Raw genomic sequence first — 24,101 nt, 5'->3', positions numbered from 1 at the left:
CAGAGATGCTGCCTGACCCACGGAGTTACTCCAGTACTTTGTGTTTACCTTTAATAGTTTAGTTTTAGAGATGCAGCATGGAAACAGGCCTTCCGGCCCACTGAGTCCACGCCGACCACAATCTAGTTCCATCCGACACCCCAGGGAACAATTTACAGAGGTCAATTACCCCACAAACCCGCACGTCTTTGGAATGTGAGAGGAGACCGGAGCACCCGGAGAAAACCCACGCGGTCACTGGGAGAACGTGCAAACTCCGTACAAATAGCACCTGCATTTAGGATCGAACCCAGGTCTCTGGTGCAGTAAGGCAGCAACTCTACCGCTGTGCCCATGTTGAGCCAGTTAGTTTGGAATGATAACTTTTAATAGAGAATTAAAAGCCATCAATAGTACATAAAGGCAGCGGTAGAGTTGCTGCCTTACAGCGCTTACAGCGCCAGAGACCTGGGTTCAATCCCGACTACGGGCGCCGTCTGTACGGAGTTTGTACGTTCTCCCTGTGACCTGCGTAAGTTTTCTCCGAGATCTTTGGTTTCCTCCCACACTCCAAAGACGTACAGGTTTGCAGGTTAATTGGCTTGGTATAAGCGTAAGAAAATTGTCCCTAGTGTGAGGTGGTGTCGCTGGTCGGCATGGACTTGGTGGGCCGAAGGGCCTGTTTTCGTGCTGTATCTCTAAACGAAACTAAAACTAGAAAGCCAGACTGATTCTGGGATACAAAAAAAAAGACAGTGCCTACTGGAGTAACTCAGCGGTTCAAGCAGCATCTCACGTGAACACGGATAGGTGACGTTTCAAGTCAGGAACCAGCATCTGCAGCTGGTTCTTTCTTCCTCATCCTTGGGGATGGCAGGTCTGTCATCCGAAGAGAAATTAAGCAGATTAGACTTTTCCCCTGTGAGGTTTAGAGAGGAATGAGAGATGACCTTTATTCAAATCTATAAAATCTTTATTGGTAGGTCCAGGTTTATTACTGCTGGTTGTGAAGGTCAAATGGGATAGCAACAATTGATGGGCCGATTGGCTGCCACATTTCTATAAGCAGCTGCACAATTATTTTGCTTGGGCAGCTTACAACCCAGCGGTATGACTAATGATTTCTCTATAACTTCATGTGTAGGAAAAAAGTCTGAAGAAGGGTCTCGACCCGAAACACCACCCATTCCTTCTCTCCCGAGATGCTGCCTGACCCGCTGAGTTACTCCAGCATCTTCTGTATAACTTCAAGTAACCCTTGCATTCTCCGCCTTCCCCCCCACCCTCGTCATCCTTTCTAGTTTCACTATCGTTCTGCTTAGTTTCACTGATTGCATCCTCTCGTTATCACCTTCTCCACAGCCAACAATGGACCATTGTGGGCTCCACCATTCCTTGATCGTCGTTGCTGGCTTTGATTTGTTCTTTTCACACCTGTCATCCATTTGTTCTTTGCACCTTTTCATCCCTCTAGTTTCCCCTCTCCCCCCGACTCTCAGTCTGAAGAAGGGTCTCGACCCAAAGGGTCACCTGTTCCCCTTCTCCAGAGATGCTGCCTGGTTACACCAGCATTTTGTGCCCAATTTTATGTGTTTTAGGGAAAAGATATCTCCTCGACAGAAGCTGAAAGCAAAAAAAGATCGAAGAACGAATATGAGAGATAGGAGCAGAATTAAGCCATTCGGCCCATCAAGTCTACCCCTCCTTTCAAGCGTGGCTGATCTATCTCTCCCTCCTAACCCCATTCTCCTGCCTTCTCCCCATAACCCCTGACACCCGTACTAATCAAGAACCTATCTATCTCTGCCTTAAAAAAACAATATCCATTGACTTGTCTGAAGAAGGGTCTCGACATGAAACGTCACCCATTCCTTCTCTCCCGAGATGCTGCCTGCCTGACCCGCTGAGTTACTCCAGCATTTTGTGAATAAATACCTTCGATTTGTACCAGCATCTGCAGTTATTTTCTTATACTATATATATCCATTGACTTGGCCTCCACAGCCTTCTGTGGCAAAGAATTCCACAGATTCACCTCCCTTATCTCGCCGGGAGAGAGAGGGAAAAAAAGAAATTATATTGCACATCTTCCCTTCTACTGAAAGAGCAGAGACTCACAAAGTCAGGAGGGAAATATTTGACCAGCTGGTACAGGTATCATTTTACAAGAGTCACTCTTGCCAAAAAGCTCTTCCCGTCTCGCTACTGATTTGACAACAGCCTTGTCACTACTCTGATGTGTCCACAAAGAGATCCACATCCTGCCTTTTTAATTCGCCAGGACCAGCGTCGGTCAAACTCAATGCTCCTTTGTGTGTTTTGTGAAGTTGTGATTACACATTCAATTTAAAAAAAAGGGAGGGTGTGTGATTTGGGTTTTTGGCAGGAGGTTTTGGAGAGAGGGGAAGAGGTGGTGGGTGGTGGAGGGGAGGGGAGGGGAGGTTTAGTTGCAGGCTGGGCTGAGTTTCCAGATCTAGAGCAAAGGTCCTCGGTGGAAATTGATGGAGGGTTAGTTTCATTGTGGGTTGTTACTAACGCGGCGTTGGCACCTCCCATAGGGGTGGGGAACGCCGCTCCATAAATGTACCGAGAGAGCTGGGAGGGGAGGGGAGGAGGAAGAGTGAGTTAGTTAGTTAGTGGAAGGACGTTGAGAGGAGGCTACGTTGAGCGTGGAGAACATGCGCCAGGTCCGGGAGTGGTAGAGGTGCCAAGAGTTTTTGCAAAGCGCTGCGCCTCCTCTCAAACCCTTTTCCCCCCCCCCAGAGACGTTGCCCTCTCCTATTCACCGGCCACAGTAAAGCCACGACTCAATCCTTCTCCAAGACCTCGAGGTAGGTTGTTCAGAGTTTGTTATATTTAGGGGGGGGTGGGGAACAGAGAGCCAGAGAGGCGCAACCACTGATCTATCTGTGTGTTCTGCAGGGAGGAAGGAACAGGTCCGGGCAAGGTCCCAAGGGCAATTGGGGAGGAGGAGGAGGAGGAGGAGGAGGAGGAGGAGGAGGAGGAGGGGGGAGATGGAAGATGTTCCACATTTTGCACTATCGTTAAGTTTTTACTTTTGTGATCAATGTCCTACAGTGAGCGGAGTAACAGCGTGCCAGTCAGTGTTCCCTTCTCCAAAGCTGGAGGGAGTTTGCTTTAACACACAAGTAACTCAGCGGGCCAGGCAGCATCTCTGGAGAGAGAGAGAGGGAATAGAAACATACATAGAAAATAGGTGCAGGAATAGGCGATGCTTCTTCGGGCCGAGACCCTTCTTCTGACGCTGCCTGACCCCAGCTGAGTAACTCCAGCTTTTTTTTGTGTGTCTATTCGTCGGTGCATCTGCAATTCCTTCCTAAATGCATTTTTAAAAAAGTGTTCGTAGTGGTGGTTTTCCATCACCAGTCCAATCTGTGGTCGTTTTCACAGTGAGAGGGTCACACCTAGAGAGGATAGTGAATGCTGGCGATTCTCCTCTCCCCCCTGGAGGGATCTCGTTTGCTGATTGTATCCAAAAACCAGGAATAGATTTGCTGGGGAGAGAGACACAAAATGCTGGGGGTAACTAACTAGGGCGGGTCAGGCAGCATGAGATAGTACAGATACTGAATGACCCGCTGAGTTACTCCAGCGTTTTGTGCCTATCTTCCATGTAAACCAGCACATCTACAGTTCTTTCCAACACAATAGATTTTGGGGATTTTTTTTTAATGGATGTGGTGGATTTGAGGCAAGGAAGCGATGCTGAGCTGGAGTTTCAACCGTGATCATTGAATGGCCGAGTCAGCACAAGTAATTTGTTTGGCCTCCTATTTCTTGCCATTAATGATGTTGCCAGAATCCCCAGACTTTGCAATGGTTATGTCTGTAAACTGTGGACACCACATGACGTCTTTCTGCATCTCCACCAGAAAGGTCACCTATCCGTGCTCTCCAGAGATGCTGCCTGACCTGCTGAGTTACTCCAGCACTGTGTCATTTTGCCTACTCTAAACCAGCATCTTCAGTTCCTTTGCTTCTGCAGGATTTTTTTTAATATCGAGTTGTATTTTAGTTTCGTTTATTGTCATGTGTACTGAGGTCCAGTGCAAGGCTTTTTTGTTGCATGCTATCCTGCCAGTGGCAAGACAATACGTGGTCACAATCAAGCCATCCACTGTGTATGGATACAAAGATAAAAGGAATAATAGACAATAGGTGCAGGAATAGGCCATTCGGCCCTTCGAGCCAGCACCGCCATTCAATGTGATCATGGCTGATCATTCTCAATCGGCACATTTAGTGCAAGGTAAAGTCCGATTAAAGATAGTCCGAGGGTCTCCAATGAGGTAGATGATAGCTCGGGACCGCTCTCTAGTTGGTGGGAGGATGGTTCAGTTGCCTGATAACAGCCGGGAAGAAACTGTCTCTGAATCTAGAGGTGTGCGTTTTCACACTTCTGTACCTCTTGCCCAATGGGAGAGGGGAGAAGAGGGAGTGACCGGGGTGAGACTGGTCCTCGATGATGCTGCTGGCCTTGCCGAGGCAGCGTGAAGTGTAGATGGAGTCAATGGAAGGGAGGTTGGTTTATGTGATGGTCTGGGCTGCGTCCACAATTCTCTGCAATTTCTTGCGGTCTTGGACGGGGCTGTTCCTGAACCGTGCTGTGATGCGTCCCGATTAAAATACTTTCTACGGCGCGTCTGTAGAAGTTGGTGAGAGTTGTTGGAGCATGCTGATCTTTCAGATGAACTATTTTGTGTAAAAAGGGGTGTTTAAATAGTGGGAGTTAAGGGGTTAAATTAAGACCCAGTTCTTGCACTGAGTTGGTATCCACTGGAGCGTGAAAGGTGAAGACTGGACTTATTTGAGATCTTGATTTGAGAAATGTGATGGTTGATTTTTTCTCTGGTGGAGCTCAGAACAAATGGGGTGGGTGTGGGGGGTTTAACGTTAGACCCAGAGGTTGAAGTCTACAAGCATTGCCTCACACTGTGGTGTATGTGGGGGGGGGGGTCCTCTGCCCTGAAGCCTGAGGGGCTGGGCTTGGTTTGAGACTCAGTGGTGAAGCTGAGGGGAGATATAAGGGCTGTTTAAGTAGTTGGAGTGAAGGGCGGCACTACAGTAGAGTTGCTGCCTTGCAGCCCCAGCGACCAGGGTTCGATCCTGACTATGGGTGCTTGCCTGTACGGAGTTTGTAAGTTCCTCGTGTGCAGGAAGGAACTGCAGATGCTGGCTTAAACCGAAGATAGACACAAAAAGCTGGAGTAACTCAGCAGGTCAGGCTGCATCTCTGGAGAAAAGAATGTAGGGACTTTTTCGGGTTGAGATTCTCCTTCCTCTTCTTGTATGTTCTCCCCGTGACCAGCGTGGGCTTCCTCCCGCACTCTACAGAAGTGCAGGTTTGTAGGTTTGTAGGTTAACTGGCTTGGTTTAATTGTAAACTGGTTTGTAGGTTAACTGGCTTGGTTTAATTGTAAATTGTCCCTGGTGTGTGGGATAGTGTGGGTGTGCAGGGATCGCTACTCGATGGGCAGAAGGGCACTTGTATCTCTAAACTAAATAAACAAAATAATCGGTGCACCTGCAAATTGCTTTTGTGGGAGGTTACAGTGTACAAATTTGGCATTTATTACAGGGAACCACCTTCCCATTAAGTGTAAGGCCGACACAAAATGCTGGAGTAACTCTTGCGGGTCAGGCAGCATCTCGGGAGAGAAGGAATGGGTGACGTTTCGGGTCCGAAACGTACGGGTACGAAACGTACGGGTACGAAACATCACCCATTCCTTCTCTCCCGAGATGCTGCCTGACCCACAGAGTTACTCCAGCATTTTGTGTTCACCTTCGATTTAAACCAGCTTCTGCAGTTTTTTTTCTCCTTCATTCCCATTAAGTGTTTTTTTTGTGTAGGGCACTGATAAAATGAAATACATGCCAAATTTGTACACGGAACCTCCCACCAAACCACTAGGCTAATGCACAGACTATTTGAAAGGAGCCACAGTTTAAGAATAAGGGGTAGACCATTTAGAACTGAGATGAGGAAAAACTTTTTCAGTCAGAGTTGTGAATCTATGGAATTCTCTGCCTCAGACGGCAGTGGAGGCCAATTCTCTGAATGCATTCAAGAGAGAGCCGGATAGAGCTCTTAAGGATAGCGGAGTCAGGGGGTATGGGGAGAAGGCAGGAACGGGGTACTGATTGAGAATGATCAGCCATGATCACATTGAATGGTGGTGCTGGCTCGAAGGGCCGAATGGCCTCCTCTTGCACCTATTGTCTATTCTTACAGTGATTTTTAGTGTAGTTGGAGAGATGCAGCGTGGAATAAGGCCTTTCGGCCCACAGAGTCCGTGTTGACCGTCGGTCACCACGCACACTAGTTCTATGTTGTCCCACCTTCACAGTGCCGGGGTCCCGGGTTCGACTCCGCTATCTTTGTGGAGTCTGCACGTTCTCCCCTGTGCTCGCGTTTCCTCTCGCATCCCAAAGATGTGTGAGTTTGTAGGTTGATCCGTCTCTATAGATTGACCGTGGCGTGCGAGGAGTGGATGAGAATGGACAGCAGAACCAGTGTGAGTGGGTAGACACGAAAATGCTGGAGTAACTCAGCGGGTCAGGCCGCCTCTCTGGAGAGAAGGAATGGGTGATGTTTCTGGTCAGGATAGGTCACGTTTCTAGTCGGGACCCTTCTTCGGACGCTCGTGTGAACGGGCGCTCAGCGTGGACCACCCGGTGGGCTGAAGGGCCCATTCCCGTGCCGTGTATCCCGACTAAATTAAACTTGTCCCCTGATTCCACCTTTTTCATCGTAATTGATGAGGATAAAACTTGCCTTTCGCAGCCCCTGGTCTCCCAGTTGCTTTGCGGCCGAGTGTGTTTTTTTGCACTGCATTCCCCACGTGCAACAGGGGCCGGGACAACCGATGAACCTGCCCAGCCTCTGCCAACAATGCCCGCCCGCTCTGGCCCTCGGTGAACAGTCGTTCCCTTTCCCAGTATCCCACCTACAACCCTGTACGTCTCTGGAGTGTGGGAGGAAGCCCAGATAAAACCCACCCACGTGGTCACGGGGAGAACGTGCAAACTCCGCGCGGACAGCCCTCGTGGACTGGTTTGAACCCCGGGCCTCTGGCGCTGTAAGGCAGCAATTCTACTGCCGCGCCACAGTGCCACCCTAAGGTTTAAGGTGCCCTGTTCTCGCCCAAACTCCCTCCCACGATGCAGGTCTCGGGGGCAATGAACGGCAGAAGCTCTTTACGGACAGAAACCGGCCGTGGATAATTTGCTGCAACTCTTTGAAGCACACACGCACGCACTGTTCCATCTGTGTTTGCATTTATCAGACCCACCAGTCTCATGTGTCACAGTGGGGAAGCTCTCCAGCCCAAATGGATTATGACTTCTTTAGCATTTCCTATACTGATACTGGATGTAAATCTCTTTCCCCCCCCCCTCCCACCCCCCCCCCCCCCCCCCCCATCTCAGCTTCTTCCCTTCCTGTGGGATCAACACACACTCCCCATGCCCAACCCAGATTCATAGGACAACGACAGGATTTATTTATAATTTTTATAAAGGGGCGGCAGCGGTAGCGCAGCGGTAGAGTTGCTGCTTTACAGCGAATGCAGCGTCGGAGACTCGGGTTCGATCCTGACTACGGGTGCTGCACTGTAAGGAGTTTGTACGTTCTCCCCGTGACCTGCGTGGGTTTTCTCCGAGATCTTCGGTTTCCTCCCACACTCCAAAGACGTACAGGTATGTAGGTTAATTGGCTGGGTAAATGTAAAAATTGTCCCTAGTGGGTGTAGGATAGTGTTAGTGTGCGGGGATCGATGGGCGGCACGGACTTGGAGGGCCGAAAAGGCCTGTTTCCGGCTGTATATATATGATGACATGATGATGATACAGCGTGCGACCAGGCCCTTCGGCCCAGCGAGCCTGCAATCCCCGCGCACTAACACTATCCTACACACACGGGGGACCGCTTTACCAAGGCCAATTAACCTACAAACCCCTGCACGTCTTTGGAATGTGGGAGGAAACCGGAGCACCTGGAGAAAACCCACGCGGTCAGGATGGAACCGGGGTCTCTGGCGCTGTGAGGCAGGGACTCCACCACCATGCCACCCCTATTATATGGATGATCGCAATACGTTTATTTTCTTGTAAACTTCCGTCACCGAGTGTTGGGCCACCTGCAGTCTCATAAAGCAACTGCTATCTGCCTTGCGGCACATCCCCAGTGTAGGACCATGTCACTTACTGGGCCCACAAGATTGGGTGTAGGAAGGAACTGCAGATGCTGGTTTAAACCAAAGGTGGACACAAAATGCTGGAGTAACTCAGCGGGGCGGGCGGCATCTCTGGAGAGAAGGATTGGGTGACGTTTCCCACCCACGAAATGAAACGTCACCCATTCCTTCTCTCCAGAGAACCTGCCCGTCCCGCTGAGTTACTCCAGCATTTTGTGTCCCATCCACAACATTGTGCGTTGAATTTGTACCTCTCTGGTGTTTGATGAACTCATAACACGAGCCACTGGGAATCTGCTGTGAGTCTTAAGCTGTGTGCTGAGGGACGATTCTCCCGTGCTTCAGCTAGCTGTCTTGCCCCAGGTCTGTGAGAGGCAGTCTTTTTTTTTTTTTTCCTTCCCCCCCACTTTGTGTAATTATATATAATTCCAGCCAACTGCAGGAAGTGGCTGTGAACTGCTGGCATTCCTCTTCACTTCAGTGCTGCACACATGAAAAGACGTCTTTAAATCTTCAAACGGTCTTGGCTGCTCCCGCAAAGGCAGGGATAAAAGGATTCTACTGCTTTAAAGAAGCATGCGTGGAATTCTTTTGAAACGGTCAAAGATTAGCTCTTCCCCCCCCTCACATACACTCACTGTCTTCTTGTTACTGTCTACACTGCGAGGAGGATCTTTAGGTTATGGCGGCATCCTTTCATGTCAAGCCCTGCAGGCTTGGTTCAAGGCAAGCGTGTTTTGCTGTCAGATTTAGACGGCTGTGGGTTCAAGTCCCAGTCCCGACTGTGCCGGGAGAGGGGGGGGGGGGGTGGGAGGGAGAGAGGGTGGTGGGAGGGAGAGAGGGGGGGGGGGTGGGAGGGAGAGAGGGTGGGGGGGTGGGAGGGAGAGAGGGAGGGGGAAAGGGGGGGGTGAACAAATCAGCTGGACTTTTCATGGACAGGATCTGGAAATGTGTGTACACGTGGAGGATGACTAAAAATATAGAAGTCTACTGTTGAGCACAGTGTCGGTCATTGGTGTTGACTACATTAGACAGTGACCTTGAGGATGGTGCACTGTTTGATCAGCCGGAGGGCTCTGTACAAGTAATTGATGGTCTCCTCCCATCCTGGGGAACTAACCTCCAGTGTGCAGAATGTGCTGCACATATTTCCACCTTTTGTTTCAACACAATATTGGGTTGAGCCCAGACTGTGTCCTGCCCAGAGCGATTGCTGGAGGCAATGTGTGCAATGAACCACAGAGGAACGCTGGATTTCATCGAGCGGTCGACAGGGGCTGGTTTCTGCCCCATTCCCATGGAAGGGAGTCCTCTTCTGGTTTGGAGATGAGATAATCCTGTTCTGAAGGGCAAGAGACTGTGCCATTCCCATCTCGGGAATTGTGTGCCGTTTGCCTTTGGAGGTACTAGAGTGGAAACAGGCCCTTCGGCCCACCGAGTCCGTGCCGTCCAGCGATTTCCACCCGTACGCTGGGGACAATTTACAATTTTTACTGAAGCCAATTAACCCACAAACCTGCACATCTTTGGAGCTCTGAGTGCAAGTATCTTGAACATCGAAGAGCTTTCAAGGAATTCAAGATACCCAATGTCCAAGATACTTAATAATCACCAAGTTATCTCATTATAAATAGGACAAGCAATGGAAGCCTGTGCCGCCATAAACTTAGATCATGATCCATCAGTCTGAAGAATGGTCCAAACCAGAAAAGTCACCTCAATCAATCTCCACCCCAGTCCCCATCACAACCCAGCCCTGCCCCCATCACAACCCAGCCCTGCCCCCATCACAACCCAGCCCGCCCCCATCACAACCCACCCCGCCCCCATCACAACCCAGCCCGTTCCAAACCCAGCCTGTTCCCATCAAACCCGTCCCGATCACAACCTGTTACCTTTTGGGTTTGGACGTAACGTGGGTTTTGATGGGGACGTGCTGGATTTGGAATGGGATGGGCTGGGTTTTGGATGGGCTGGGTTTTGGATGGGGATGGGGTGGGGATTAATGGGCTGGGTTTGATGGGGACGGGATAGGTTTTGATGGGGACAGGCTGGCGTTCGCCATGGGCTGGGGTTTGATGGGGACAGGCTGGGGTTTGATGGGAGGGGGCTGGGGTTTGATGGGCGGGGGCTGGGGTTTGATGGGAGGGGGCTGGGGTTTGTTGGGAGGGGGCTGGGGTTTGATGGGCAGGGGTTGGGGTTTAATGGGGCTCGGGTGTGGCGCGGGCTGGGGTTTGTTGGGAGGGGGCTGGGGTTTGATGGGAGGGGGCTGGGGTTTGATGGGAGGGGGCTAGGGTTTGATGGGCGCGGGGCTGGGGTTTGATGGGCAGGGGGTGGGGTTTAATGGGGCTGGGGTTTGATGGGCAGGGGGTGGGGTTTAATGGGGCTGGGGTTTGTTGGGAGGGGGCTGGGGTTTGATGGGCAGGAGCTGGGGTTTAATGGGGCTGGGGTTTGTTGGGAGGGGGCTGGTGTTTGATGGGGCTGGGCTTTGCCTCGGCTGGGTACTAACGCCCTCCTCTCCTCCTCTCGGCAGCATGTCGGTGACGGTGCACGAGAACCGCAAGTCTCGCTCCAGCTCGGGCTCGATGAACATCCAGCTGTTCCACCGCCCGTCGCACGCGGACAGCCTGCTGACCCACCTCAACCTGCTGCGCAAGCGGCACCTGTTCACGGACGTGACGCTGTGCGCGGGCGCACGTACCTTCCAGTGCCACCGGGCGGTGCTGGCTTCCTGCAGCCGCTACTTCGAGGCCATGTTCGCCGGCGGCATGCGGGAGAGCCGCGACGGCACGGTGAACTTCCACGACTCGCTGCACCCCGAGGTGCTGGAGCTGCTACTGGACTACGCCTACACCTCGCGCGTCCTGATCAACGAGGAGAACGCTGAGTCCCTGCTGGAGGCCAGCGACATGCTGCAGTTCCACGAGATCCGCGACGCCTCGGCCGAGTTCCTGGAGAAGAACCTGCACCCAATGAACTGCCTGGGCATGATGCTGCTCTCCGATGCCCACCAGTGCCAGCAGCTCTTCCAGCTGTCCTGGCAGACGTGCCTGGCCTACTTCACCGTGCTGTACCGCACCGAGGACTTCCTGGGGCTGCCCAAGGACAAGCTGCTGGAGCTGGTCCTCAGCGAAGACCTTGAGGTGGAGGACGAGACTCTGGTGTACGAGGCGGTGATGGGGTGGGTGAGGCACGACCTAGGCCGCAGGCTGGAGTACCTGCCCGAGCTGCTGCGCTGCGTGCGCCTGGCCCTGCTGCCAGAGGCCTACCTGTACCACAGCGTGCTGGCCGAGGAGCTGGTGGCGGGACACAAGCTGGGCCGCGTGGTGGTGGAGGAGGCCATCTCCTGCAAGCTGAGGATCCTGCAGAACGACGGGGTGGTGACCCTGCTGTGCGCCCGACCCCGCAAGGTCAATCATGACATCCTGCTGCTGGGCGGCCAGACCTTCACCTGCGACAAGATCTACGCCATCGACCAGAAGACCAAGGCGGTCACGCCCAAGGCCGACATCCCCAGCCCGCGCAAGGAGTGCAGCGCCTGTGCCATGGGCTGTAAGGTCTACGTGACGGGGGGCCGCAGCTCGGAGAACGGGGTGTCGCGGGATGTCTGGGTCTACGACACGCTGCACGACGAGTGGGCCAAGGCGGCTCCCATGCTCCTGGCGCGCTACGGGCACGGCACGGCGGAGCTGGACCACTGCCTGTACGCGGTGGGCGGGCACACGGCTGTCAGCGCCACCCTGCCCGCCTCGCCCTCCGTCTCCGTCAAGCAGGTGGAGCAGTTCGACCCGCACGCCAACAAGTGGAGCCTGGTCGCCCCGCTGCGGGAGGGCGTGAGCAACGCCGCCGTGGTGGGCGCCAAGCTCAAGCTCTTCGTCTTCGGAGGCACCAGCGTCAACCGGGAGAAGCTGCCGCGGGTGCAGTGCTTCGTGCCGGGCGAGAACCGCTGGACCGTGCCCGCCAAGTGCCCGCAGCCCTGGCGCTACACCTCCGCGGCCGTGGTGGGCGACCACGTCGTGGTCATCGGCGGCGACACCGAGATCTCGGCCAACTCGGCCTACCGCTTCAACACCGACACCTACCAGTGGTCCAAGTTCGGCGACGTGGCGGCCCGGAGGGTCAGCTGCCACTCGGTGGCCTCCGGCAACCGCCTGTACGTGGTGGGCGGCTACTTTGGCGACCAGCGCTGCAAGACCCTGGACTGTTACGATGCTTCCACGGACTCCTGGAGCAACGTCACCACAGTGCCCTACTCCCTCATTCCCACCGCCTTCGTCAGCACCTGGAAGTACCTGTCGGTGTAGGACCTTCCCCGGAACACCACCGCCCACAGGTAACCACCGTCCCGGCACCGTTTACACACACGACGTGCCGCCGCCGTTACTCAGCGGCTCAGGCAGCATCTCTGGAGGGAGGGAATGGGCGACATCTCGGGTCCAGGCACCTGCTTCAAGACTGAGAGTCGGGGGAAAGGTGAAACGAGAGATATGTAGACGATGATGTAGAGAGAGAGAGATATACAACAAATGAATGAAAGACATGCAAAAATAGTAACGATGATAAAGGAAACAGGCCATTGTTGGCTGTTTGCTGGGTGAGAACGAGAAGCTGGTGCGACTTGGTCGAGACCCATCTTCAGACTAAAAGTCGGGGGGGGGGGGGGGGGGGGGGGGGGGGGGGGGAGACCAGAGATATGGAAGGGCACAAAGAGCATGTAAGGTGTGGAAAGGACAGATCAAAGCAGTCGATGATTCAGGAAATGTACAGTTGTTCATTGCTGGCTGATAGGAAGCTGACAACCAGTAACATTATTCAGGAGGACGGTGAAACTAGTCGGACAACCAAGGTGGGGGAGGGAGGGAGGGAGAGAAAGGGAAAGTCAGGGTTTTACTTTTGCTCCGGAGATGCTGCCTATTCCACTGAGTTACTCCAGCATTGTGTGTCTCTCTCGCCTCAGAGTTTAGTTTAGTTTAGAGGTAAGGCGCGGAAACAGGCCCTTCGGCCCACTGAGTGTGCACCGACCGGCGATCCCCACACACTCACACTATCCTACACACACAAGGATATACTTACATTTTACTAAGCCACTTAACCTACAAACCCGTGCCTCCGTCTTTGGAGCGTGGGAGGAAACCGAAGATCTCGGAGAAAACACACGCAGGTCACGGGGAGAACGTGCAAACTCCGTACCGACGGCACCCACAGTCAAAGGTATTTATTCACAAAATGCTGGAGTAACTCAGCAGGTCAGGCAGCATCTCAGGAGAGAAGGAATGGGTGACGTTTCGGTCGACCCGAAACGTCACCCATTCCTTCTCTCCCGAGATGCTGCCTGACCTGCTGAGTTACTCCAGCATTTTGTGAATAAATACCTTCGATTTGTACCAGCATCTGCAGTTATTTTCTTATAGCACCCATAGTCAAGATCGAAGCCGTTTCTCTGGCGCTGTGATGCAGCAGCTCTACTCGTTAGCCTGCAGAAGCCTCCTCCCCAGTAACTGGAGGTGCTGTCAATGACACTGAGTGCAGTGCAGGGGGATCGGCCTGGACATTTTTTTTAGTTCGATTTATTGTCACGTGTACGGAGGGAGGTACAATGAAAAGCTTTTTTTTTTATTGCCTGCTAAACAGTCAGCGGAAAGATGAATACATGATTACAATCGAGCCGTATACAGTGTACGCGTGCAGGATCAAAGGGAATAACGTTGAGTGCAAGATAAAGCCTGATTAACGACAGTCCGAAGGTCTCCAAAGAGCTAGATTAGGACCGCTCTCTGGTTGTTGATAAGTGAGGGTTGGGATTGTGGTGGTAATAGTCATACAGTCATAGTGATACCGTGTGGAAACAGCCCCTCCGGCCCACACTGGCCAACAAGGTCCCTGCTACACTAGTCCCAACTGCCTGCGCTTGGTCCACATCCCTCCAAACCTGTCCTATCCATGTACCTGTCTAACTGTTTCTTAAATGTTGGGATAGTCCCAGCCTCAACTACCTCCTCTGGCAGCACCCTTTGTGTGGAAAAAGTTGCCCCTCAGATTCCTATTAAATCTTTTCCCCTTCACCTTGAACCTGTGTCCTCTGGTCCTCGATTTCCCCCACTCTGGGCAAGGGACTCTGTGCATTTACCCGATCTATTCCTCTCATGATTTTATACACCTCTATAAGATCACCCCTCATCCTCCTGCGCTCCAAGGATTAGAGACCCAGCCTACTCGACCTCTCCCTGTAGCTCGTGTAATGGTAAGTAATCTTGGCTGCATCGAGGAGCTTTAAGAGTTAACTGCAAAACTCAACAAGGCCAGGTTTTGGGCGTGCCTCGCCTTTGAAGGTGTGCTCGTGTTTTCCAACCGTCTTGAAGGCTGCTGTTTCAGTCAAGTTCTCCGGATGCCACACTGATTGGACTGATTCACACATGGGCACTGTGACCCTTGGGTTGCCAGGGCCCGTGAGCACAGAACCCCACGCACCTCAGATAAAGGCTTGCGTGGGGTCGTGATCCACGCACGGGTCCCCAATCACATTCAGTACAAGGGTGGACGGAGACTTGTAGGCACAATGAAGCGTAGATGCCAGAATCTTGCGTGGAATGCAAAATGCTGGGGTAACTCAGTGGGTCAGACATGGATAGGTGACGTTTCGGGTCGGGACCCTTCTTCAGACACAGTGTGGCAGCACAGTGGCGCAGCAGTAGAGTTGCAGCCTCACAGCGCCAGGGACCCGGGTTCGATCCTGACTACGGCTGCTGTCTGCACAGGGGTTGTACGTTCTCCCGGTAACCGTGTGGGTTTTCTCCGGGTGCTCCGGTTTCCTCCCACACACACCAAAGACATGCAGGTTTTTAGGTGAAATAGAAGATACAAAGTGCTGGAGTAACTCAGCTCGTCGGTCAACGCCTCTGGAGAAAAGGAATTGGTGATGTTTCTGGTTGGAACCCTTCTTCAGACCCAAAACATCGGCAATTCCTTCTCTCCAGAGATGCTGCCTGTCCCGCTGAGTTACTCCAGCACTTTGTGTCTATCTTGGGTACAAACCAGCATCTGCATTTCCTTCCTGCACGGGTCTTTGGTTTAATTGGTCTCTGGAAAAATAAAATCGTAAGTTGTCCTTGGTGTGCAGGGGTGATCGCTGGTCGGCACGGTCTCGGTGGGCTGATGGGTCCGTTTCCACGCTGTATCTCTAAAGCCTTTCGTAAAGTCTAATCTCTTGAGCTGATCTGTATATCGTTCAGCCAACATTCCCAGATAGGGTTGCCAACTTCCTCGCTCCCAAATACGGGACATGGTGACGTCACCGCACCATGTGACCTCGCCCAGCCAGCGGCCACGTGCTCCCGCTCCACCAATGGTGGCCACCCGGCCGCTGGCTGGGTGAGGTCACATGGGGCGCGGGGCGGTGACGTCACCCTTTGTCCCTTATTTGGGAGTGAGGAAGTTGGCAACCCTACTAATACGGGACAAGGGCGGTCCCGTACGGGGACAAACTAATTTGGAGTACTGTGTGCAGTTTTGGTCTCCAAATTTGAGGAAGGATATTCTTGCTATTGAGGGCGTGCAGCGTAGGTTTACTAGGTTAATTCCCGGAATGGCGGGACTGTCATATGTTGAAAGACTGGAGCGACAAGGCTTGTATACACTGGAATTTAGAAGTATGAGAGGAGATCTTATCGAAACGTATAAGATTATTAAGGAGTTGGACACGTTAGAGGCAGGAAACATGTTCCCAATGTTGGGGGAGTCCAGAACCAGGGGCCACAGTTTAAGAATAAGGGGTAGGCCATTTAGAACTGAGATGAGGAAAATCAGAGAGTTGTGAATCTGGAATTCTCTACCTCAGAGGCCAATTTTCTGAATGCATTCAAGAGAGAGCTAGATAGAGCTCTTAAGGATAGCGGAGTCAGGGGGTATGGGGAGAAGGCAGGAACGGGGTACTGATTGAGAATGATCAGCCATGATCACTTTGAATGGCGGTGCTGGCTCGAAGGGCCAAATGGCCTCCTCCTGCACCTATTGTCTATTGGCTCAAAATACAGGATGTCCCGGCTAATACGGGACAGTTGGCAACCCTATTCCCAGACTATTGGGCTTGGAGGGTGGACTTCCCCAGTTCCTGATTGTGCCTTGCTGTGGGTGGTCCATGTGATTCTAGGTTCGATAAACAAGTACAGGTTCCTACGCTCTGGGCTTGCTGACTCTGCCTGTTAGAGCAAATGCTGAGGAGATCTGGGCCTCGATTAAGATGTTGCAGACATCACCACAGAGACAGTGGAACTGATAAGGAACTCTAATACTGCATCTCCAACAAAGCTGGGCCGACACTAAAGGGAAGCATTGTCCACTCTTTCATTCATGTGCTATTTGGACATCTCTGGGTGCGGGCCTGAGCTATAGGGAGAGGTTAAGCAGGCTGGCAATCCATTCCCTGGAGCGCAGGAGGATGAGGAGTGATCTAACAGAGGTGTACAAAATCATGAGAGGAATACATCGGCTAGATGCACAGAGTCTCTTGCCCAGGGTAGGGGAATCGAGGACCAGGGGACAAAGGTTTAAGGTGAGGGGGGAGAGATTTAATTGGAATCTTAAGGAGCTTAGTTTTTTCACACATAGGGGGGTGGGTGAATGGAATGAGCTGCCGGAGGAGGTGGTTGAGCCAGGTATTAGCAATTAGACTGGCGCATAGATAGGACAGGTTTAGAGGGATATGGAGGCAAATGCAGGCAAGTGGGACTAGTGTGGGTGGGACATGTTGGTCGGTGTGGGCAGGTTGGGCTGAAGGGCCTGTTTCCCTGCTGTATCACTCTATGACTGCTTGGAGTGATTAGTTCACTGCTGTGTACCCCTGCATAGATTGTGAGGTTTAGGGGTAAGGTCATAAGGAATAGCAGTAGAATTAGGCCACTTGGCCCATCAAGTCAACTCTGCCATTCAATCATGGCTGATCTATCTCCCTCCAAACCCTATTCTCCTGCCTTCTCCCCATTGCCTCTGCTACCTGTACTAAATCAAGAATACTAATCACTAATCAATAATCGAGGTGAGAGGTAACTGTAGGCAGTCCCGTGGTCATCTTCATGTGATCGGCACAGTGGCGCAGCGGTAGAGTTGCTGCCTTACAGTGACTGCAGGGCCGGAGACCCGGGTTTGATCCCGACCACGGGCGCCGTCTGTACGGAGTTTGTACGTTCTCCCCGTGACCTGCGTGGGTTTTCTCCGAGATCTTCGGTTTCCTCCCACACTCCAAAGGCGTGCAGGTTTGTAGGTTAATTGGTTTGGGGTAAATGTGAAAAAAATTGTCCCTAGTGCAAACTCGGCCCAGACAGCAACCGCATTCAGGGTCGAACCTGGGTCTCTGGCGCTGCGAGGCAGCAGCTCTACCCGCTGCGCCACCCTCTGCCACCTTTAAAGTGATCAAGTGTTGGCGACCGGGCTACATCCTGCTTGGCGGGTCCCCTGACTGCTTCTCGCGGGCATCTATCTCAAAGAGATGTGACAGCGAGCTGCCTTGCTGGGTGATGTGATGTGAATAGCCGGATAATCCTGTTTTAATGCTGCCGGGGGTGAGTGATTTATAAATATCAGTTGGGGATGGCTTTGGCAGGGCACGCCCCTTGCCGTTTTGCGTGGGTTAGGGATTATGTACGTGTAGAACGACTGTGTAAACTAACCAGGGTCAAGTCCTTGAAAATACACACTGGCAGAAACAGGGTAGAGTTTGCTGCCGGGCCACATCATGGAGAAGCCACACAATTCTGTCGGCTGAGCCTTGCAGGTCAAAGGCCAAGGGGGGGAGGGTGGTGTCCGATTACTTGCTGTTCACGGTGCGAGCAGGGAGGCGGTAGAGCAGTCAGTAGAGCAGTCAGTGTGTGGAGCGAGCTGGTGTTCTGAGAGCGTTTAAACTGTGCCCGGTATTCAGCTGTTGTGTAGGAGGTGTAGGAACAGCTTCTAACCTACAACCATCAGGCTATTAAACACCACAACCTCCAAATAGGTTTCCAACTGCATAGACTTGCGGGGTATTTTTATTTATTTTTTAGTTCGAAGATAGACACAAATCGCTGGAGTAACTCAGCGGGACAGGCAGCATCTCTGGAGAAAAGGAATAGGTGACGTTTCGGGTCGAGACCCTTCTCCAGACTGCGGGTCAGGGGAAAGCGAAACGAGAGATATAGACTGTGATAGAGAGAGAGAGATATAGATCAAATGAATGAAAGAAATTCTTACTTGCAGCAGCATAACAGAATATGTAAACATAGTACTCTGTAAACAATATCATAAATGGAAAAAAAGTTCCGTCTGTGTGTATATACATAGACTTGGCAGCATTGGTTTAGTCTTTTTGCACTATTATTGCTTGTTGTGTATATGTGTGTGTGTGTGTATATATATATATATATGTGTGTGTGTGTGTGTGTGTGTATAAATATATGTGTGTACGTACACACACAGACTAAAAGACAAAACCAATTCCCCCAAGTCTATGTAGTTCAGAGCTTATTTGGAGGTTGTAGTGTTTAATGGCCTAATGAAGTTGTTCATGAACCTGGACATTGCAGTTTTCAGGCTTCTGTACCTTCTTCCTGATGGCAGGGGTGAAATGAGTGTGTGGCCAGGGTGGTGTGGGTCTCTGGTGGGTAAAAGCTGGCTGCTTTTATGAGGCAGTGACTCCTGTAAATCCCTTTGAATCCCATCATGGGGCAGTCAGAACTAATGATGGACTGGGCAGTGTTCACCACTTTTTGCAGCCTTTTTTGCTCCTGGGCTATTATAGTCTATTCATTTGTCTGCTGTTTAAATATATTGAACTTTGTTGTTGCTCATTATGGGTTTTACAGAGTACTATGTTTACATATCAGCTGTGCTGCTGTAAGTAAGAATTTTATTGTTCCGTTTCGGGGCGTACAACATTAAAACACTTGGTTCGAGAGGCTGTGCAGATGCAAGTTGTGAGGGGAATTGCTGGTAATCTTTCCCAAGGGGCCACTCTATAGTGAGCCAGCCAAGCAGCGAGTTTCCATGGCGACAGAGGCTTCCCATGGTGCCTTTGGGGGACAATCTGTGACGAGAACTACAGGCGACTGCATTTCCAAAATGGCCGTGCAACACCAGGTGACCTGCACAAAATGGAGGGCTCCCCTTCCCGAGAGGGGAGGACATGTGGGCTGAAGTGAGTCTCAGACTCCTGTCGCCTGCCTAGGAAGGCCTAAAGGTTTAGGTTTATTGTCATGTGTACTGATGTACAGTGAAAAGCTTTACTATACGATCAGCATACCACCCAATGTGGAATTCATTGCCACAAATGGCTGAGGAGGCCAAGTCATTGGGTATTTTTACAGTCTGAAGAGGGATCTCGGCTCAAAACAACACCCATTCCATCTCTCCAGAGATGCTGCCCGTCCCGCTGAGTTACTCCAGCATTTTGAGTCTATCTTCAGGTGTTTTTAAGGTGCAGATTGGCAGTTTAGTTAATTTTGAGATGCAGCGTGGCAACGGCTCTTTGGCCCACTGAGCCCGCACCAACCAGCGATCCCCACACACTAGGGACAATTTACTATTTTCCCAAGCCAATTAACCTACAAACCTGTACGCTTTGATAGTGTGGGAGGAAAATGGAGTTCCCGGAGAAAACTCATGCAGTCACAGGGAGATTGTACAAACCCCACACAGACAGCACCAGTAGTCAGGATCTAACCCGGGTCTTTGGCGGTGCCGTGATTAGTAAGGGTGTCGGGGATTATGCGGAGAAGGCAGGAGAATGGGGTTGAGATGGGAGGATAGATCAGCCATGATTGAATAGACTTGATGGGCCGAATGGCCTAATTCCGCTGCTATGAACTTATCAGGTACAATCCAGTCAAGGAAATGAAATATTAAAAGAGTGGAGCAATTGTATTGGAAGGTAGGTGATCCTACACTGGGAAGAACAAGCAAATTGTCGGCAGGAATGGGAGTGTGGGTGAGATGTTGACAAGCAAACTCTTTGGTTTTGTCAGAGGTTGTAGAGGTTCCAGATGGAAAACTGAATATCTGTTGTTGTTTTTAATCCAGGTGTCGAGGAGCGTGTGATGCTGTCGACCAGTGGAGATGTTTGGGACTGGTCACGTTGGCTTGGCCATGTTTGCCATCATTCCCTCTACTTGGACCCACGGAGCCCGAGGAAAGGATTGAAGCAGGTGCTCCAGCTGGAGGACTGGCGCGAGACGTGCAGAGGGTTTGGAGCTTCAGAGCTGAGCAACGCTGCTCCTGAGGGCCACCCATCTCTCTCACATACCTCCATCGCGCTTCCAATCTTTAAGACAAGAGACGCCAAAATGGCCACCGTCGTGGTAGCTGGCGGCGGCGGACTGATTCAATGGATGGCTGGGCCAGGTTGTGGTGCTATTTTCTGGCCCATTTGGTAAGGGCCTTTTGTGGCCTTTTGCTACTGCATGGGACAGAGACAGTGTGTGCATCAGGCACGTGAAGGTACTACCATCTGACGCACAGGTATGGAGAGATCTTCCTGGGTCAGTTCTTGTGATCTCCACCTCCTTGACCGTATCGGAGCACGTTTACATGGTTCAGGGACACAGCCCGGAAGCAGGCCCTTCAGGCCCACCAAGTCCACGCCGACCAGCGATGACCCTTGCACACAAGTCTTATGTTATCCCACCTTCACATCCACTCCCCACACACTGAGCGGAGGACAATTCTTCAGAGGCTGATTCACCTACGAACCCACACGTCTTTGGGATGTGGAAGGAAATGGGCGCGCCCAGAGTAAACCCAGACGGTCACTGGGAGAGCTGGCAGACTTTACACGGGCTGCTCCTCAGGTCGGGGTTGAACACGGGTCTGTGGTGCTGTGAAGGAAGGAACTGCAGATGCCGGTTTACATCGAAGGTTGACACGAAATGCTGGAGTAACTCAGCGGGACGGGTGGGCATCTCTGGAGAATCTGGCGCTGTGAGGCAGCAGCTCTACCAGCTGCGTCATCATGCTGCCCCTTGGGTATGCAGTGGTTGAAGGAAGGGACTTTCCACTGTTGCCTGAAGACCAGTGCTGCAGAACTGGCTGAACCTGTCTCCAGGAAGCAACCTTGTTAAAGCTGGAACCTGTTCTTGACCAGAATCTGTGAACTGAGGTCCTGTTATTTTTACTCCATTCACACAGGCTAGACACAGAAGGTGGAATTCTTTGCCACAGAAAGCTGTGGAGGCCAAGTCAGCGGATAGTTTTAAGGCAGAGACGGATAGATTCTTGATTAGTAATGGGTGTCAGAGGTTATGGGGAGAAGGCAGAAGAATGGGGTTAGGTGGGAGAGATAGATCAGCCAAGATTGAATGGCGGAGTAGGCTTGATGGGCCGAATGGCCTAATTCTACTCTGCTTCCTTATGACCTCCTTTTGTTATTTGGATGTTAATTTTTTGCCATAACTCTTGCATGTTCTCTCACACTTTGCATTTGGCAAAAGTTTAATTGAGGAATCCAAGATAAAACACACCTTAATAAAATCTACCAAGATTGCCCAACCTCCACAGAGGAAGGCATCTGCCCTCCTTGTCGTAAGCAAGTAGATTTTTACGCCTCGTTTTGTTGTTTCACAAACCTTTTTTTAAAAAGCTCTATTTTCGTGTTGGGGGTGTTTGTTGAAGTTAAATCCCATGAGGGAACAACCCGGTGGGTTTGTGTATCATTTTGCCCACTGCCGTGTGTAAACTTGCCTCGTGTTAGGTGATCCACTCTTTCCATCCTGTTTAGGGGTTGCCAACTTGGTTTGTCCCGTACGGGATCGCCCTTGTCCCGTATTAGGCCCGGACGTCGCTGTAGGCCCGGACACTGTAGTCCCGGACAGTGTAGGCCCGGGCGTTGCCTGACGAAGGTTGCTTAGCAACCCGCCTCCCGGCCCGGACGGCAGCCATTGGTGGAGCGGAGCACGTGGCCGCTGGCTGGGTGAGATCACATGCGGGCGCGGGGCGGTGATGTCACACTTTGTCCCTTATTGGGGCCATTGTAGTGAGTTCTTCCCCCAGCTTTACCATTGCCTTTAGAAAGGAGACGAGAAGCAATTTCCTTAGAGGGTGGCGAATCTGTGGAATTCATTGCCACAGACAGGGGGTGGAGGCCAAGTCAATGGATATTTTTAAGGCGGAGAGTGATAGATTCTTGATTAGTACGGGTGTCGGTGGGGGGGGAAGGGCGGTTACGGGGAGAAGGTAGGAGTATGGGGTTGAGAGGGAAAGATAGATCGGCCATGATTGAATGGCGGATTAGACATGATGGGCCGAATGGCCTATGACTTATAAGCTACATTCCTGAGTAAAGTCCATTTGAGTAATTTCCCTTATCTGTGTTGAATGCTAACCTGATTTTGGAAGGGCAGAGTTTGGGGATAATGCAATAGATGAAGTAGTTTGCATCAAGAAGCCATTGGGATCACCTCAGTGGAAGCTCTCTCACCCCACCATTTAACCAAGGTATACACGTCGGTCGGAGTTTAAATGAGGTCTTTTCACCACATGTCGCTGGACATTGGAAGCTCTAAGGCGACAATGAAGCACCCAGCCCCTATAGTCTGGGTACAAAGAAGTCTTGGTTGTCATGTTAACAGCTGCTGATTCCCCTCACGTTCACCCTGAGAGTTATAAAAGCCGTCTCCAGCACTGGGGAATATTTGAATGCTTCACCCTCTAAGATGGAGCGGTTAAATTTAAATGAAGGAAACGATTTGCATTCTTGTTTATACTGTAGATGTTTTGTGCGTACCGGAGAGAGATTGTTTTCTAACAATGTAGGGAATTTGCATTGAGAGCTCTTCTGTAACTTTGTCTGACCTGCACAGCTGTCTGTCTGTGTTTGTCTGCTTCAGAGTCTTGGGCTTGAAGCTGTGTGTTTAACACTGTCACTTTAATTTTGAAGATCTCAATAAATGGTCTTTGAACAAGGATCTTGGCTTTATTATTTTTTAGTTTTGGTTCATTATTATTTTTTAGTTTGGAGATACAGAGCTGAAACAGGACCTTCAGTCCACCGGATCTACACCGACCAGCGATCCCTGCACATTAACACTGTCCTGCACACATTGGGGACAATTTACACTTGTACCAAGCCGATTAACCTACAAACCTGTACATCTTTGGAGTGTGGGGTGAAACCGAAAAAAGACAATAGACAATAGGTGCAGGAGTAGGCCATTTGGCCCTTCGAGCCAGCACCGCCATTCAATGTGTAAGAAAATAACTGCAGATGCTGGTACAAATCGAAGGTATTTATTCACAAAATGCTGGAGTAACTCAGCGGGTCAGGCAGCATCTCAGGATAGAAGGAATGGGTGACATTTCGGGTCAAGACCCTTCTTCAGACTGATGTCAATTCATTGTGATCATGGCTGATCATTCACAATCAGTACCCCGTTCCTGCCTTCTCCCCATACTTTAAGAGATTCTCTGCTATCTTTAAGAGCTCTATCTAGCTCTCTCTTGAAAGCATCCAGAGAATTGGCCTCCACTGCCTTCTGAGGCAGAGAATTCCACAGATTTACAACTCTCTGACTGAAAAAGGTTTTTCTTCATCTCCATTCTAAATGGCCTACCCCTTATTCTTAAACTGTGGCCCCTTGTTCTGGGACCACATTGGGAACATGTTTCTTGCCTCTAACGTCTCCAATCCCTTAATAATCTTATATGTTTCAATAAGATCCCCTCTCATCCTTCTAAGTTCTGGATGGCTTGCAGAAAGCATTTCACTGTATTTCCGCCCCCTTGCCAATAAATAAGCTAAACTAAACCTGAGTGAATGCTTCAGATAACTGATCTTTGATTAGAATCGAGCTGTGAAAGTATGAGAAGAATGGCAAATTTAAACTGGTGGATTCATCCATGGGTGCTGCAGTAACTCAACAGGTCAGGCAGCATCCGTGGAGCATCTCT

The 24,101-nt window shown here is 51.2% G+C and overlaps 1 protein-coding gene across 1 annotated transcript; it reads left to right on the top strand.

The window, feature by feature from the left end:
• Positions 1-2,626: 2,626 nt before the first annotated feature.
• enc3 (ectodermal-neural cortex 3) lies at positions 2,627-23,098 on the top strand. The gene is made up of 3 exons (XM_078423722.1): positions 2,627-2,810; positions 10,732-12,531; positions 20,241-23,098. The coding sequence occupies exon 2, from the start codon at positions 10,733-10,735 to the stop codon at positions 12,500-12,502; it is 1,770 nt and encodes a 589-aa protein (XP_078279848.1). The 5' UTR covers positions 2,627-2,810; position 10,732; the 3' UTR covers positions 12,503-12,531; positions 20,241-23,098.
• The last annotated feature ends 1,003 nt before the right edge of the window (positions 23,099-24,101 follow it).

This window comes from Rhinoraja longicauda, chromosome 28 (genome assembly GCF_053455715.1).
Source record: "Rhinoraja longicauda isolate Sanriku21f chromosome 28, sRhiLon1.1, whole genome shotgun sequence".
NCBI lineage: Eukaryota > Metazoa > Chordata > Chondrichthyes > Rajiformes > Arhynchobatidae > Rhinoraja > Rhinoraja longicauda.
Note: the sequence above shows the minus strand (reverse complement) of the source record. Positions and strands in the feature narration are given on the sequence as shown.

What these genes read in the sequence shown, in the direction of transcription:
- enc3 (XM_078423722.1), top strand. Translation starts at nt 10,733, where the DNA reads ATGTCGGTGACGGTGCACGAGAACCGCAAGTCTCGCTCCAGCTCGGGC.